This window comes from Humulus lupulus, chromosome 3 (assembly GCF_963169125.1).
Source record: "Humulus lupulus chromosome 3, drHumLupu1.1, whole genome shotgun sequence".
Taxonomy (NCBI): domain Eukaryota; kingdom Viridiplantae; phylum Streptophyta; class Magnoliopsida; order Rosales; family Cannabaceae; genus Humulus; species Humulus lupulus.
The window spans coordinates 13,695,389-13,711,830 of record NC_084795.1 but is presented as its reverse complement, the minus strand read 5'-3'; the positions used below and the strand labels follow the sequence as shown (position 1 = coordinate 13,711,830).

The window sequence follows — 16,442 nt, the reverse complement described above, 5'->3', positions numbered from 1 at the left end:
TTGGGGGATTAAGTGCAACTAATCATAAAGATTTTGGGGTTTTTTCACAAATAACCCTATATTAAATTAAAAATAACTAACAGTTTTTTTGAAAAACGATAATCAGTTATTTACAAAAACCCATACGGATATTCTTTTCTAAGAAAAAAATATCATCATTAAATATTAACCAGGATAATAAATTTCGAACAAAAAAAAAACAACAATAAATAATATCATCATATTATAATGAAATAAAAAATCATACAAAAAATAAACTAATTTGGAGAATTATATCTCTATAATTCAATGAGATGAAAGAAGAAAATACTTATCTTATCAGTTGTAGTTTGAGTTCTTCAAAGTTGGCCAATTTTCATCCACTCCATCCAACAAAACAAAACTGTTGGAAATGAGGATAAATTTCCCAGTTCAAGAACCTCAGATGAATCTCAATGAACCAGAGATGAATCTAAGAACAAAAGTCAGTAAGACTAATTATCAAACAGTTAGAAAATGAAAAATATGAAAGCATAAATCAACACAAGTATATATACTGGTTTAGAACAAGATCAATGCGATCTTGAACCTAATCCATTTTTAGGAACCACTATCTCTTCTTTATTCAATCATCGAAATGAGTACAAGACTTCAATGGAGCTTCTTGGAACAATTTTGGATCAAACTCTCTAAACACTCAATCACACATGTGTTTTCCTCTCAATCCCTGAGCAAGCACTTTCCCAACAGTTGTGCTTCTAAATACAGTTCCCCAAACCCAGCTCTCACAACTTTTCTCAATACTCAATCTTGATTTCCACACTTGAGCTCTCTCTTCTAATCTGGCTTTTCTGTTGTTTCATCTGAATTTTCTCTGTTGTGACAAGTGGATTCAAGTTGTCCTTTTATAGACCAAGGAAAGAAATAACCCTCAAGTTAATGAGATTGTTATGACAGTTGTGAACCAAACAACCAATTAACAGAATTAGTTAGGATTTGGAGAAACTACTCCCACAAATTCCACCTAGATTCTTCAAATCACAACCTAAGTGTAGTAATAGAACTCCACTTGTAGAGATGGTGATTTTAGAGTTCCAGCATTAGTTACCAAGGTTGAGCAAGTTTAAGCAATGCTTAAACTTGTTCACAGGTAGCACCTTAGTTCCTATATCAGCTGGATTATCCTCAGTACCAATCTTTTCCAATGATATCACATCTTCCTCTATCTTTTCTCTTATCCAAAACAAACGAATGTCAATGTGTTTGCTCTTTTCGTGGTATACTGGATTTTTATAGAGGTGAATTGAAGATTGACTATCTGAGTATATCTTAGCTTTACCTTTCATCATCTTCAGCTCTTGTAGCATTCCTTGTAACCATATTGCTCCTTTGAATGCTTCGGTGGTGGCCATGAACTCAGCTTCAGTTGTTGATAGTAACACCACCGACTATAGTTGAGACTTCCAACATATGCAATCTCCATTTGTTGTGAATACACATGAAGTAATTGACCTCCTTGTATCCTTACTTGCTGCATAGTCTGCATCTACAAAACCTTCAAGTGTAACTTTCTGATCCATCTACTTGTATCTCAGTCCCATCTCAGTAGTTCCCTTTAGATATCTAAGTAGCCACTTAAGAGCATTCCAATGCTCTAATCCGGGATTGAACATAAACCTGCTAAGAATTCTTAGAGCATGTACTATGTCTGGTCTAGTGCTGACCATGATGTACATTAAACACCCTAGTGCCATAGCATAAGGGACTTTTGCCATTTCCTTTGTCTCTTCGATAGTCTTTGGACTTTGATCTTTTGAAAGTACAAATTTTCCTCCTAGAGGTACTGAAACACTCTTTGAATCCTGCAAGTTGAATCTCTGAAGTACCCTATGATTATAACTTGCTTGTTTAAGATTCAGAATCCCATCTTTTCTATTCCTTGTCACTTCTATCCCAAGTATTTTTTGGTCTTGACTGAGCTCCTTCATTTCAAATTCTTCTTTCAACTTGTCTTTGATGCCTTTATCACTATCTTGTTCTTCCCCATAATGAGCATCTACATATAGTAAGAGAAAAACTGATGTAGATTGCTCAAGATTTTTTTAGTATAGGCAATGATCAAACTTTGATCTAACAAATCCAATGTCTTGAACATAGGTGTCGAATCTCTTATTCCATTGTCGTGGTGATTGTTTAAGTCCATGCAGTGACCTTCTAAGCTTGCACACCATCTCTTTGTTGCTTGATTCCATCTGAAAACTAGGTGGTTGATGCATATAAATGTCATCCTCTATAAAACCATTTAAGAAGGCAGTTTTGACATCAAGCTGTTCTACTTCTAAATTTTGTTGTGCTGCAAGAGATAGCATCAGTCTTATAGTCTTATACTTTACTATAGGTGAGAACACTTCATTGAAATCGATTCCTTCCACTTGTGTAAACCCCTTTGCGACGAGCTTTACTTTGAACCTCAAAGGCTCATCTTTCTCAAACCTTCCTTCACCTTGAAAATCCATTTACATGAAATCATTTTCTGACCTTTTGGTTTTGCAACTAAATCCCATGTTCTGTTTTTGCTCAATGAATCCATTTCTTCCTTCATTGCTTGACTCCATTCAACCTTGTTCTTCCTTGAAAGAGCCTCTTCAACAATGTTGGGTTCTGGTGTGTCAATTTGCTGCACTGATGCAAGTGCATAAGCCACCAAGTCAGCTTCAACATATCTTGTTGGAGGTTGTATAGCTCTTCTCTCTCGATATCTTGCCAGTTGATACCCAGATAGATCAGGTTGTTGTTCTGTTGCATCTAGCTCAGTTTCAAATTCATTTTGGTCATTCATATCAGCAGCAGCTTGAGTATTTCCTTCAAAGTTTCTCAGCTTAACTTCAAACTCAGCCATGTTCCTTTCACTTGTTCCACCTGCATCATTTGAAACACTACCAATCTTGGTTTTCAAGTGAGGAAAATCATGCTCTTTAAAGATAACATTTATTGAAATTATAATTTTAGGCTTACCATTTTGATTAACACAAAGTCTATAACCTTTAGTTCCTATATGGTAACCAAGAAAAATTCCCTCGACAGATCTAGTGCCTAGTTTCTCATTGGATTGGTGTGCATATGCTGCACAACCAAAAACTCTCAAATGTTTCAAGCTTGGGGCTTTTCCATACCACATTTCATATGGAGTTTTCAAATCTATAGATTTGTTAGGACTCCTATTTATCAAATAGCATGAAGTAGCAAGAGCTTCTCCCCAATAAGATTTAGACAACCCTGAACTTACTAGCAAACACCTAACCTTATCTAGTAGAGTACAATTCATCCTCTCAGCAACTCCATTATGCTATGGAGTACTAACTACTGTCCTATGTCTAGTGATACCATAATCATTGCACAACATGTCAAACTCATGGTTTATAAATTCTAAGCCATTATCGGTTCTAAGAGTCTTAATTCTAGAGTTTGTTTGATTTTCCACCTGATTTTTCCATACTTTAAATTTTTCTAGACATTCATCTTTAGTCCTAAGTAAATATACCCAAACACATCTAGAATAATCATCTACAATAGATAGAAAGAAATGCTTACCTGAGTGTGTTGGTATTTTGCTAGGCCCCCATAAATCCGAGTGAATGTACTCCAAGACTCCTTTGGTATTGTGCTTTGCTGTAGTGAATTTAATTTTATGTTGCTTTCCAAATACACATGCTTCACAGAAAGGTAATGCACAGGTCTTCAACTTGTCTATGCTTCCTTGTTTGTGAAGCTCTCTCAGCCCCTGCTCACTGATATGTCCCATCCGTTGGTGCCATAGATGCATCTCAATTTCCTAAGTCTTAACAAAAGATGTTTCAACAATGGCTACAGTTTCTCCTTCTAGCACATACAGTCCATTGACTCTCTTTCCTTTCATGATCAGTAAAGATCCTTTTGTGATCTTTAGGTTTCCATTCAAAGATTTGTAGCCATGTCCTTCTTCTTCAAGAGCTCCCAAGGATAATAAATTCCTTCTCAGTTCGGGTATGTGTCTCACATTGTTGAGCACTTTCACCTCTCCATTGAACTATCAAATTGCCACCTTTCCTAGACCAATTACCTTGCAAGAAACATCATTCCCCATTAGTACTTTACCACCATCAGTTTCTTTATAATAAAAAAATAAATCTAAGTTAGGATACATATGGTAAGTGCATCCTGAATCAAGGATCCACTCTTTGATATCTGATTTCTCAGATATTGAGAAAAGTTCTCCTTCTGATGAGCAGTCACCTTTGGTTTCTGCCACAGCTGCATAATCATTCTAAGACTTCATTCCTTGCTGGTGTTTGTTCTCATTATGAAATTGATTGTAGATGGGTCTTCTCTAGTCTTGGTTTGATCTGGACCCTTGTTGATTTCTTAACAGATTGCAAAATCTCCTGATATGTCCTGCCTTTCTACAGTGGTAACATGTTCTTGAATCCTTTCCTCTTGATTTAGAACGCGATTGAAATGGTGTATGGCTTCTTGAAGAGCTTCTCTTTGTTGATCTTTCACGAACAAAGTAAGCTTCATCCTTCTTGGATTCTTTCTCCAACTGAAGTTCAAAGTCTTTGGACTTCAATGCTTCAAGAACTCCATCTAGTGAAATACTTTATTGCAGCTTTCACTTCTTGGTATGCCATTGGTAATGAGCGCAACAAGATTATTACTTGGCTTTCCTCATCCACCTTGTGCTCGATATTTGCCAAACCTACAATGATTTCATTGAATTTGTCAATGTTTTCATCTAAAGACATAACAAGATTCATTCTAAAACCATAAAGCCTTTCAAGTAAATTAATTTTGTTAGAAACAGAAGGCTTTAAATATAATTTTTCCATCTTATCCCATAATCCCTTTGTCGTAGTCTCTGAAGTCAATTTCCTTCATACTCCATTTGATAGGTACATGATTATGGTGTAACAGGCCATTTCTTCCATCTCAAATATTTCTTCAAGTTTCTTATCAGCCAGCAACTTCTGATCTCCAAGAATCTTGACTACTTTCTGGTGTATCAAAATTCCTTTAAGACTTTCTCTCCACAATGAGAAATCATTTGTACCATCAAATTTCTCAAGCTCGAACTTGGCCATGGTTGACATAGTCTTCTAGCTTGTGTTCTGTATCAGTTGTAATGCGAAAGCTCTAGGATCTTGAACTTTCTTCTCCTATTTTGATCAAGAACCTGACTTTGATTTTGTTTGAAATGAGGATAAGTTTCCCAGTTCAAGAACCTCAGATGAATCTCAGTGAACTAGAGATGAATCTAAGAACACAAGTCAGTAAGACTAATTATCAAACAGTTAGAAAATGAAAAATATGAAAGCATAAATCAACACAAGTATATATACTGGTTCAGAACAAGATCAATGTGATCTTGAACCTAATCCAGTTTTACAAACCACTATCTCTTCTTTATTCAATCAGCGAAATGAGTACAAGACTTCAATGGAGCTTCTTGGAACAATCTTGGATCAAACTCTCTAAACACTCAATCACATAGGTGTTTTCCTCTTAATCCATGAGCAAGCACTTTCCCAACAATTGTGCTTCTCAATGCACTCCCCAAACCCAGCTCTCACAACCTTTCTCAATACTCAATCTTGATTTCCACACTTGAGCTCTCTCTTCTAATCTGGCTTTTCTGTTGTTTCATCTGAATTTTCTCTGTTGTGACAAGTGGATTCAAGTTGTCCTTTTATAGACCAAGGAAAGAAATAACCCTTAAGTTAATGAGGTTGTTATGACAGTTGTGAACCGAAAAACCAATTAACTATATTAGTTGGGATTTGGAGAAACTATTCTCACAAAAACAAATCAGAATCATCAACAATATAAAAGTAAAAAAAGATGACAACATCATTGACAATATATTTCTCACTAAGCAATTATTTTAAATATGTGATAATAAAATCATTATATATATATGCAAAAAGCAACTTATACAACTTAGTTAACTACTAATAGCAATAAAAGTCAGAAAAAGGAGAATCTCAATCAGCAAGATAAACTAAGTTAAAAGAGAGTCCAACCAAATTCTAAGAATTACATAAAATTATGAGTGAAGCGCAGCAAATTCATCCTATCGGCAATGATTCTTGGCCACACTAGTCCTGAGATTAGGTGGATGATGCAACAACTTGTGTAACACCCTAAACTCCAGGGACCGTTACGGTGTGCCTTGTAAACAGTGCTAAACTCGCTAATCGTGACATTTGGCAAAAAATGTGTACTAAGTATGATTAGCGGTTTAGGGATTAAATTTTTTTGTTAAGATGTAACATTTCATTAGAACGTTTAATATATATATATATATATATATTGGGATCCCAAAATTATAATTTCAGAGTCTACTACAAGAAAATATTTACAACAGGCCATTCTATGCGGCAAAACAGGGTTTAACCCTAGTTCCCCTTCAAACCTCGGCCGTGGTGGACGAGCAGCTGCATATGTACACATCATCACCTAAGCTCTCCAACTAAGGATGGTCCAACTTTCTTTTTCCTTTACCTGCACCACATAGCACCCGTGAGCCGAAGCCCAGCAAGAAAACACAATATAACATGACATAATATCAACAATGATCATAACAGTTACTCAAAACATTCAGTCCAAACAAATAGGTGACAGTCGCAAAAGTCACTAATATGGGGACAACACCCTTTAGCCATGTGACGATAGGATCACTAGGGCTTAACAGATAAGTGAGCATCTCACTAGCTTTAACAGGATAGATGCATGGTGACTAGTCACCAACATAACCTTCCTCATGACTCTAGAGTCATAACTATGGGACAGCGTTCCCTAGCCATGTGACAAGCAGTCACCGGGGCCGTATGCCCTGACTCTCAATAACTAGTCTTAGACTAGCCAAGTGCTTATAATTTTCATCGACCTTCCGGTCGGTCCAGCATTAATACCCCATATGAGTCATTCAATGCTGATATCAATTAGATCTAATCTTCATTTGGCTCGGCATTCATGACGCTATGCCATTTCTGACTCTTAGGTCAATAAAACACGACCAGTGTTCAACTCATTGTGAACTTGACTAATAAATCATAGCTTCACAGATGGATCTAACACCGTTGCCGATTTTGAATAATGAGTCAGTGCCATACACAAGTAAGCCATGCCACCAAACATATATCACATGTCCAATATCCATATACAAGGTATTCAGCATGCTTACTTAACAAGTACTAGTACAATTAGGATCATGCATAAACACAGAGGCTCAAGCTCTGAACAATAATGTACCCAATATACAAAGCATGTCCTAATCACATGTTTCTCGTGCATCATATGCATTATATTTAACAATCCAACATGCACCGATAATAGCCATGCATGTCATATTTAACCATCAACCAACATGCATCAAGAATAGCCATTCATGTCACATATACATAGGGTGCAGTTTTCTTACCTTCGGTTCGAGTGAGAATTAGAACAAGAACGACCCTTAAGAACGATCGATCCTTAATCCTTTAGCGGTCACCTAGTCATAACCAAAACAATCTCCAATTAATGAAAATTACCAAAGATAGTGTAACGCCCTGGCTACCCCAGAACAGTTACGGTGAACGGTGGACCGGAAATTTGACTCACTACTTGAGTCCTTTGGTCAAAAACGTGCTCTAAGTGTAATTAACAGGTTAAGGTATAAAACCAATAAAAAGGAAATGGAGATTTTCATTACAAACTGCTCTGCAGAGCTAAACAAAACGTTTACAAGCTGTTCTCAGTACAAAAAGGTCACTACTGTTGTAAAGTTACAATCCCGCCGACCTAAGCGGCAAAAATAGGGTAAACCCCCTAGTTCCTCTGAGAACACCTTGACCGTGGTGGTCAAGCGGCTGCATATGTACACACCACCACATCAGCTCTCCACTCAAGGCTAGGTGAGCTTCTCTTTCCCTTTACCTGCATCACATAGCACCCATGAGCCAAGGCCCAGCAAGAAAACATAACACTTTATATAAACATTATCAAATGATTATCGTTATAATCACACTGAGCATAAAGCTTCAAACAAATGAGTGAACACCACATGAGGTTCCGATAAACCACACTGAGTGACTGCCATGCATGTCACTAATTCAAATGGGAGAGTGGCTGCTGAGTAAGCCACTAGCCTCCAAGCGCTTATTTCATTCATCGACCCTCGGGGTCGGTCTGGCATTAATGCTCTTTGAGCCATTCAATGCTGATAATCGATTTGATCAAATCTTGTTGGCTTGCGTGACACACGCTAAGGCCGTCCTGATTAATAAGTCAGCTCAACATGATCAGTGCCCAGTACCACTGCCGAACCTGACTAATAAGTCACAGCTTCACAGTTGATACTAGCACCCTTGCCAAACCTGACTAATAAGTCAGTGCTATGCACAAATGAGCAACATATGCTAAGCATTCCATATACAATCCATGTCCATATTCTCACATTCCACATGCCTCAGGAATATCCATGCATGTCACACTTGGGGTGCAGTTTTCTTACCTTTGGTTTGAGCAAGAACGAATAAAAGAACAACCCTGAGAACGATCGACTTTTTGGTCCTTTAGCGGTTACCTGGTCATAACCAAATTATGGGATTCCATCAATAAAATGAATAATAAAAGGTTCCCAAACCAAAACCTAACCTCCGGGACCTCAAACACCACTCAGCCGAGTAGTAGGTTCAATCCCGAGGCCTAAGGTTTGAATCCCCATGCTAAAAACACATTTTTGGCAAAATTGACCTCAAGGGCCGCGGCCCTCCCCTGCTGCGCCGCGGCGCGCCCTTCAGCCAGAAGGGGCCTCCCCTGCCAGACGCCAAGGGCCGCGGCGCTCCCCTGCTGCGCCGCGGTGCTCAGCCCAGAATGGCTAAGTCGGCCACACGAACCAGTTTTCTCCCCTGAGCTCCTTCCTCTCAAACCAGCCCTTTAAACCCTCTCTAAACTTCTTCCAAACACACAATTAAACCCCCAAATAACACACATGGCTCACCCTTATCAAACCCCAATCAAAAACAACAAGAAAACTCCCTTTAATCCTCACTTTCCACATCAAATTCTAAAGCTGAAATCCCAAAACGAAAACAGAGCAAACATGGAAACTAAGAGCTAAAAACTTACCTCAAGTTCAGGTTATGGTGCTCTTCCACAATGGAACACTCTCCCAAAGTACCAAGGCTTAGCTCCCAAGCTCAAACCTTCAAAAAATTCACAAAACTCACAAGGAAGGAGAAGCAAGATGAAGGTACGGGAAGAGGAGAAGCTTACACTCTGTTTTTACTCTGTTTATCAACAGCCTTCCAAGCTTAACATATATCCAAGCCAAAAGACTAAAATACCCCTAGGTCTTTAAAAGTCTCTTAAGCCAACCCAAGGGCAACTTTGGTACTTTCCACCTATACCGTTAATCATAATTAACGCTTCCCAATTCCCGCTAATCTCAATATTCTCAAACTCCAATATTTCACATCCCGTTACCCTTTAATGCCCGGTAACACTCTAATCATTAAAACACCCCGAGACTCACCCCGAGCCCCGAGCTTAAGCCTGTTACGACCAAACCGTTAATTAACATTCCTTGATCGTCTCATGCCAAATAGCTCGAACAAACCCACATTATAATGTGGTCTCAAATTATATCACCAACATGTGAATAAATAATCAATTTACCCTCAACGGGTCAAATTACCATCACACCCCTGTATAAAGAAATATGGACACATATGCATGCATTTCACATCATATCATAATATAATCAACATATACATGCATTTAATCAATTAATAACATAATTAAGCAAGTACGGCCCTCCCGGCCTACTGTTCACGCCGTTAAATACATCGGAGAATTTGGGGCATTACAGATAGGGTCTTAACCTAAACCCCACTCTCGGGACCTCGAAACATGCCCACACAGTGAGTGAATACGATCCCGGGCCTTAAGGATTGAAACCCCAAGTCCAAAACCCTTAAAAACACCCAAAACAGGGTTATGAAGGAACAGGGTAGCGCTACAGCGCTGCCCTTCTAGCGCCCCAGCGCTCAAGACAGAACCACAACCGCCCTACTGAGCCCTGTGTAGCGCTATAGCGCCCTCTGATGGGCGCTGTAGCGCTACTCCCAGACAGAGCCACCCCTAAAACTTTCATCTTCGACTCCTTCAATTCTAACTCGATTCCAATGCTTCCAAATCCCATTTTTGGTGCCAAATGAACCCAAAAACCATCTCCACATGTCCTAGGGATCATAACCCCGAGAACCCTAGCTAAAACTCTATCCAATTCCCAAGTTTCCAATCCGAAAACCAGCTGAAACTTAACTTAGAAAACATAGCAAAAGCAAGAGTTCTAGTGGCTAGAAACTCACCTCAATCTCAGCAACACACCCTCTTCAATAGTGGAGCATAACCCTAGCTTATCCCATCTTGGTTCCTTGGCTTAATTCCTCAAACAGAGCTTGAAAATACAAAGAGAAAAGAGGAAGAAAATCTATCGGGAGAGAAGGAAAAGAGGCTCTGTTTTTGTTACTCTTTTACAGCCTTAATGGCTGATATATATCCTTTGAGGGGAAAGGACCTAAATACCCTTAGGTCTAAAATAAAACCTTAACAGCCACCAAGGGCAAAACCGTCCTTTTGCACCTATTTCATTAATCACAGTTAACACCCTCTAATTCCTGCTATTCTCAATAACCCCAAACACCAACAATCCATATCCCATTACCCTTTAATTCCCGGTAATGCTCTAATCATTAAATTCACCCCGAGACTCACCCCGAGCCTCAAACTTAAACCCGTTATGACTCGACCGAACACTTGCATTCCACGATCGTCTCATGCCGAATAACTCAAACCAATCCATCTTATAATGTGGCTATATTAATTAATCACAAACATGCACCCAAAATACACAATTACGCCCACAGCGGCCAAATTACCAAAATACTCTCATAATTATAAATACTCCCATATGCATGCATTTACCATCATATAATAATATAATTCACATAAACGTGCATATGATCATTAAATAACATCATAATTCAATTATGGCCCTCCGACCTCCTAATCAAGGTCTTAACCCTAATTAGGAAATTCGGGGCATTACAACCTGGTTATTCATCTCAATATTAGATTTGATCAGTGTTACCACTTGGAAATCGTAAACTGAATTCCTAAATGTACCAAGATAGTATTTGTGAAGTTAAGGACAAAAAAAGAAAATGAGCAAGTGTGGAGTAATGTAAGGGTTATTTACCACCCTTATGTTGGCATTGTTGGATGTTGATACACATACAATTACACCAATGCCCTTTACTTTTGACATAAAAAAAAAGTACAAAAAGGTAAATGTCCTTTATTTTATCTGACACCACGATCTCAGAGTAGGACTGCACAAATAATGGTGGTCAGGTCATGATTTTGATGTAGTAGTAGTTGTACACCCTATACAGTATCATTGTGATCTTAGAGATTTGTCCAACTATTTTGCAGCGTCCTCCTTGAGACCATCAATAATTGATCTCTGTCTTGTGACCCTCTTGGGAATGATGAGGTCATTTTGGACGAATAAAATTGCAATCTTTCCTATTTCTTACCTTGTTGCGAGCTGGACAGTGAACACATGTTTTCACTAAGGATCATATGGAGAGTTCTCCCGAGCTTGGTGCCTATATACGTGTGTTGGGTTTTATGCTTTTTATAAAATTATATCGGACATGTAACATGATTTTATATTGTCAATAAAAGAAGTAAAAATTATTTAGTTTGACAATCATGTTGCTTGCTTGTTTTATTACATGATTATTTGAATAATACAAATATCTATAAAATCATGAACATATAAATAATTACAATTATAGTGACTAGGTCACAGTGGATTATAATTGTAATTATATGTTTGGAAAAACGAGTCCTAAGATTAAGTCAGTGCATTGAATTTTCACTAATATGGTAATTTGTGATATGATCTACTTACACATTCGGGGTGTGATGTCTTATCAAAGACATTGACCAAGTAGATAAGATCGAATGTATTTTGTTACATTGGACTAGACCGATTATTGATAAGATAAGTAATTATCGCTATTATATAATCTAATCATATCACAATGTCGACCATAGGTTAATTCAATCTTAATTCCGAGTGATTAATATTTTGCTAATTGTATTTTACAAGTCTTTTGATTTGTTCGTTACCAGCTTACCCTACGAACTAGCTCATACTTACATATTGGAGATTTGGTAGTATAATTGAGTGGGAGTATTTATTATAGACATGAAATCTATAGCTTCTGTTTAAGAAGTGAAATGATTATTTCCTTATAGCTTCGTTCAAGTGTTAAATGATAGAGTACTCATTTCTGTAATTAAGTTTACAGAAATATCATTTACAAGGAACTTAGTGGGAGTTAAGGATAAAATACCCATGAGGTGTAAAACGGTAATTTGCTCATGTCTCATTAATAGATCATCTATAGAGGATTGAATGACGGTTATGGTTATAACAATGGATAACGTATTTACATTTGGTGTAAAGTTTTCTATGAATTCAAGAGTGTGATTCTGAGTCTATAATGGAGTCACGAGGAATTAATAAGGTAGTGAATTTATTTGTTATAAACAAACTCACGGTAACTTATTGAAGTTTGAGTTCATGGATCGATCCATGGTCCCCATGTCATCTCTTAACAGTAATAACCATACTCATGCATGCATACTATTCATATAAATGACTACATTGTCATATGGGACCACTTGCCCTAGAAAAATGATCAATGCATCATACCGGAGCCCAATGCCCAAAATACATGATTAATGAATCATACTGAGGCTCAGTGTCCTAATTCATGACTAATAAGTCATACCGGGGTTCAGCATCCTAGGATAAGGGACTAATGAGTCACCTCGGCCTTTGCCCTATCCTCTATATAACAAGCCTTGGAACTGGCCCAACGTACCTAGCGCTTTAGTTTTCTCATGACCAATAGGTCGATCAAGCGTATGATGCATTCCTGGTTAGGCATAACCATAACGACCAGCATTCGACGCGCTATTGTCGTCCTTGACTCATAAGTCAATGCTTTTCGACCAGCACTCAGCGTGCTAAGGCCGTCTTTGACTCGTAAGTCAATGCTTTTTGGCAAGCACTCAACGTGCTAAGGCCGCCCTTGACTCATAATTCAATGCTTTTCGACCAGCACTCAGCGTGCTAAGACCGTCCTTAACTCATAAGTCAATGATTTTTGACCAGAACTCAGTGTGCTAATGTCGTTCTTGACTCATAAGTCATGTCAGAGGCCCAGCCCTAGCCTAGGATATGGGACTAATAAGTCACCTCGGGGCCCATTGCCCTATCCTTTGTATAACCAGCCTTGGAGCTGGCCCAGCGTACCCGACGCTGAGTTTTCCCCGACCAATAGGTCGATCAAGCATATGACGCGCTTCTGGTTAAGCATAACCATATCGACCAGCGCTCAACGCGCTATTGCCACCCTTGACTGATAAGTAAATGCTTCACGATCAGCGCTCAGAGCTATTGTCGTCCTTGACTGATGAGTCAATGATTTACGACCAGTGCTATTGTCGTCCTTGACTCATAAGTCAATGCTTTACAACCAACGCTATTTCTGTCCTTGGCTGATAAGTCAATGCTTTACGACCAGCGCTCAGCACTATTGGCGTCCTTGACTGATAAGTCAATGCTTTACGACCAGCGCTCAGAGCTATTGCCATCCTTGACTAATAAGTCAAGCCTTTCTCAATAAGATAATGCAAACAAGCATATATCATATGTCAAATATCCAAACATAAAGCATTCAACATGCTTAATCAACAATCACAAGTATAATTTTAATCATGCACATTCTTAGGCGTTCATGCCCTATTCATATTCCTATTTAATAATTTGGCCCAAACCATAATCACATGTACCACATACTGGGTGCAATTTTCTTACCTTTGGTCAAAGTACTAGTTAAATATGAACGACCCTCGAGCACAATCCTGTCTCGAGCCCGAGCGATAACCTAGTCACAATCATAAATAATAATCTTATAAGATTCAATCCATAAAAATAAACTTCGGGACCACTCCCGTGCTCTCGGGATTTCCAATCCCACCCAACGGGGTGGTGGAACCATCCCCCGAGCCCCCAAAGTCCTCTTACGCCCTAAAAATGAGCTTTGCTGAAACTGGGCGCTGAAGACAGTGAAGGGTCTCCATCCAAGTCAGAGAGCCACCCCTGATTTTCCCTTGCCTAGCGCTGGGGCGCCCAGAACAGTGCTGGGGCGCTATCCCTACAACCCAAAATTTCTCTGGTTTTCCCCTGAGTTCAAGTCATCAAAACCTCAACTAAACACAATCCAAACTCACAATATAACCTCAAAACCTCATCAATATACCAACCTAATCAAAACCCAAGTTTAAACACATTAAAAACACCACCAAAAGCTCAATCCAATACCTTGAACCTTAAAGCTCAAGAACAACCATAACACAAAAACACAACACCATTAAAACAGAAACTGAAACTCACCTCAGCTATGAATTAATCCTCCTAACTGCAGCTAACCAAATTCTAGGCCTCAAGTCTTCAATTCCAAACCTTGGCCTCCAAAATTTCAAGAACTCCAAGGCTTTGAGAGAGAGAGAGAGAGAGAAACATGTAGAGAGAAAGAGAGGTAGGCTGTTTTGTTTTGATATTCCCGGTTTGAGGTTTCCTTCAGCCAAGGGAAAGTGACTAAGTCACTAATGTGGCTCAAAATGACACATATGCCCTTAGGGTCAAAACACTATTCCAAAGCCCTTCAAGGGCAATTTTGTCATTTGCCACATACCTGCTAATCATAACCAACGTCTCATAATTTCGATTACTTCCAATATCCTCAAAAAATTACCAAATAATTTTCCCATTACCTGATCCCGGTAATGTACTAAATTACCAAATTACCCTTAGGCTCACACCGAGCCGGGTATTTGACCCCGTTGTGACTAAACCGCTACCTTGCTTGCTAGGATCGTCTCGTTCCGAATAACCTAAATATATCCACATAATAACGTGGTTCCACACATATATTACATATATGTCAAATATACCCGTAACATGCCAAATTGCGAAAATTGCTCTTTTAATCAGAAATGGGCCCACATGCATATTTAATACACCTAAACATGCATATCAAGTCATATTATAATATGTTAGGAAAATATGTATTTGCCTCAATGGAAATGGTAAGAAAATACAACTCTATGCAATATATTACAAATAAATAATGATTGATTAAAAAGAGTGTCACAACTCTATAACTGAAAATACAAATAAAAAGAGAAGGAGATGGAAGATGATAGAAATAGAAAGTACAACTCTATTACAAAAAGATACAAATTAACTAGAAGTGTTTGAACAGAGGAAATAAAATGATTACAACTCTTAAAACAAAAGTACAAGTAAATAGAACAAGAAGAAAAAGAAGAAAATCAATAGTAGAGAATAAGAACAAGAACAAAAACAATAAACTCTCACTCACACAACCAAAGTGAAGAGTGTTGGGGATCATTAACTTGAATAAGGTTTGAAACCTTTGTCCAAAAGCTTATTTCCCCCTAACTCAAGCACTAAGGGATCTCTCACAAATTTTGGAAATGCTTTATGGAATTATCAAGCCTTAAGGTGTTTCTAGCCAAGTGCTCTAATGGATAGAAAAATGTGTCTTTCAAGTGAGCAATAGGCTCCTATTTATAGAGTTTAAAGACACCATTTGAATTTCAAATTCCACCAGCCCTCATGGCTGTTACCAATGATTAATTGGATGTTTATGGAATTAAAAATGAGATTTGGGAGTTATATGGGTTTTTTGAGCCGTTCAACAAAGATTGAAAAAACTGAAAAAATGGTCAGAAAAACCCTTGTGGCCGCGACCAGGGACATCAGTGGCCGCGACCACTGCTCTCTGTCCCATAGGCCGCAACCACCAACATCCTGTGGCCGTGGCCACTGACCATTTTCAGCACATATTTTTGTGTTGTTTTTCCAAACGGTTCTAAACCCTCCTAAATGATTTTGTAACCCCCAAAATACATTATTGGGGTTAAAATCATATCTTTAACAGCCATTTCACATATAGCTTTATGAAATTCATCTCAATATTGTGTAACAACAAATTTACACAATAAAGGGTAATATTTGGAAGTTACAAATTTGTAGCTGAATTTGTAACACCAAATATGTTACATATTTGGATATTTCTCATATATCTAAATATTGTAACTCTCTATTATATGTTACAATATGTGACACTCTTTGTCACATTTATTTAATCTAAAACATTATATTATAAAATAATATAACATTCCCCCACTAGATTAAATAGTTATCTATTGTAACACTTATTTAATCAATCATTATATTTTAAAATATAACATATCCCCCACTTGATCAA

At 38.1% G+C, this 16,442-nt stretch overlaps 1 protein-coding gene across 1 annotated transcript; it reads right to left on the bottom strand.

Annotated features, from left to right (window-relative positions):
* Positions 1-1,559: 1,559 nt before the first annotated feature.
* LOC133823667 (uncharacterized) lies at positions 1,560-5,096 on the bottom strand. The gene is made up of 8 exons (XM_062256517.1): positions 4,928-5,096; positions 4,615-4,714; positions 4,386-4,558; positions 4,079-4,269; positions 3,571-3,811; positions 2,473-3,102; positions 2,279-2,332; positions 1,560-2,035 (listed from the first exon to the last, which is right to left on the bottom strand). The coding sequence occupies exons 1-8, from the start codon at positions 5,094-5,096 to the stop codon at positions 1,560-1,562; spliced, it is 2,034 nt and encodes a 677-aa protein (XP_062112501.1).
* Positions 5,097-16,442: the final 11,346 nt, after the last annotated feature.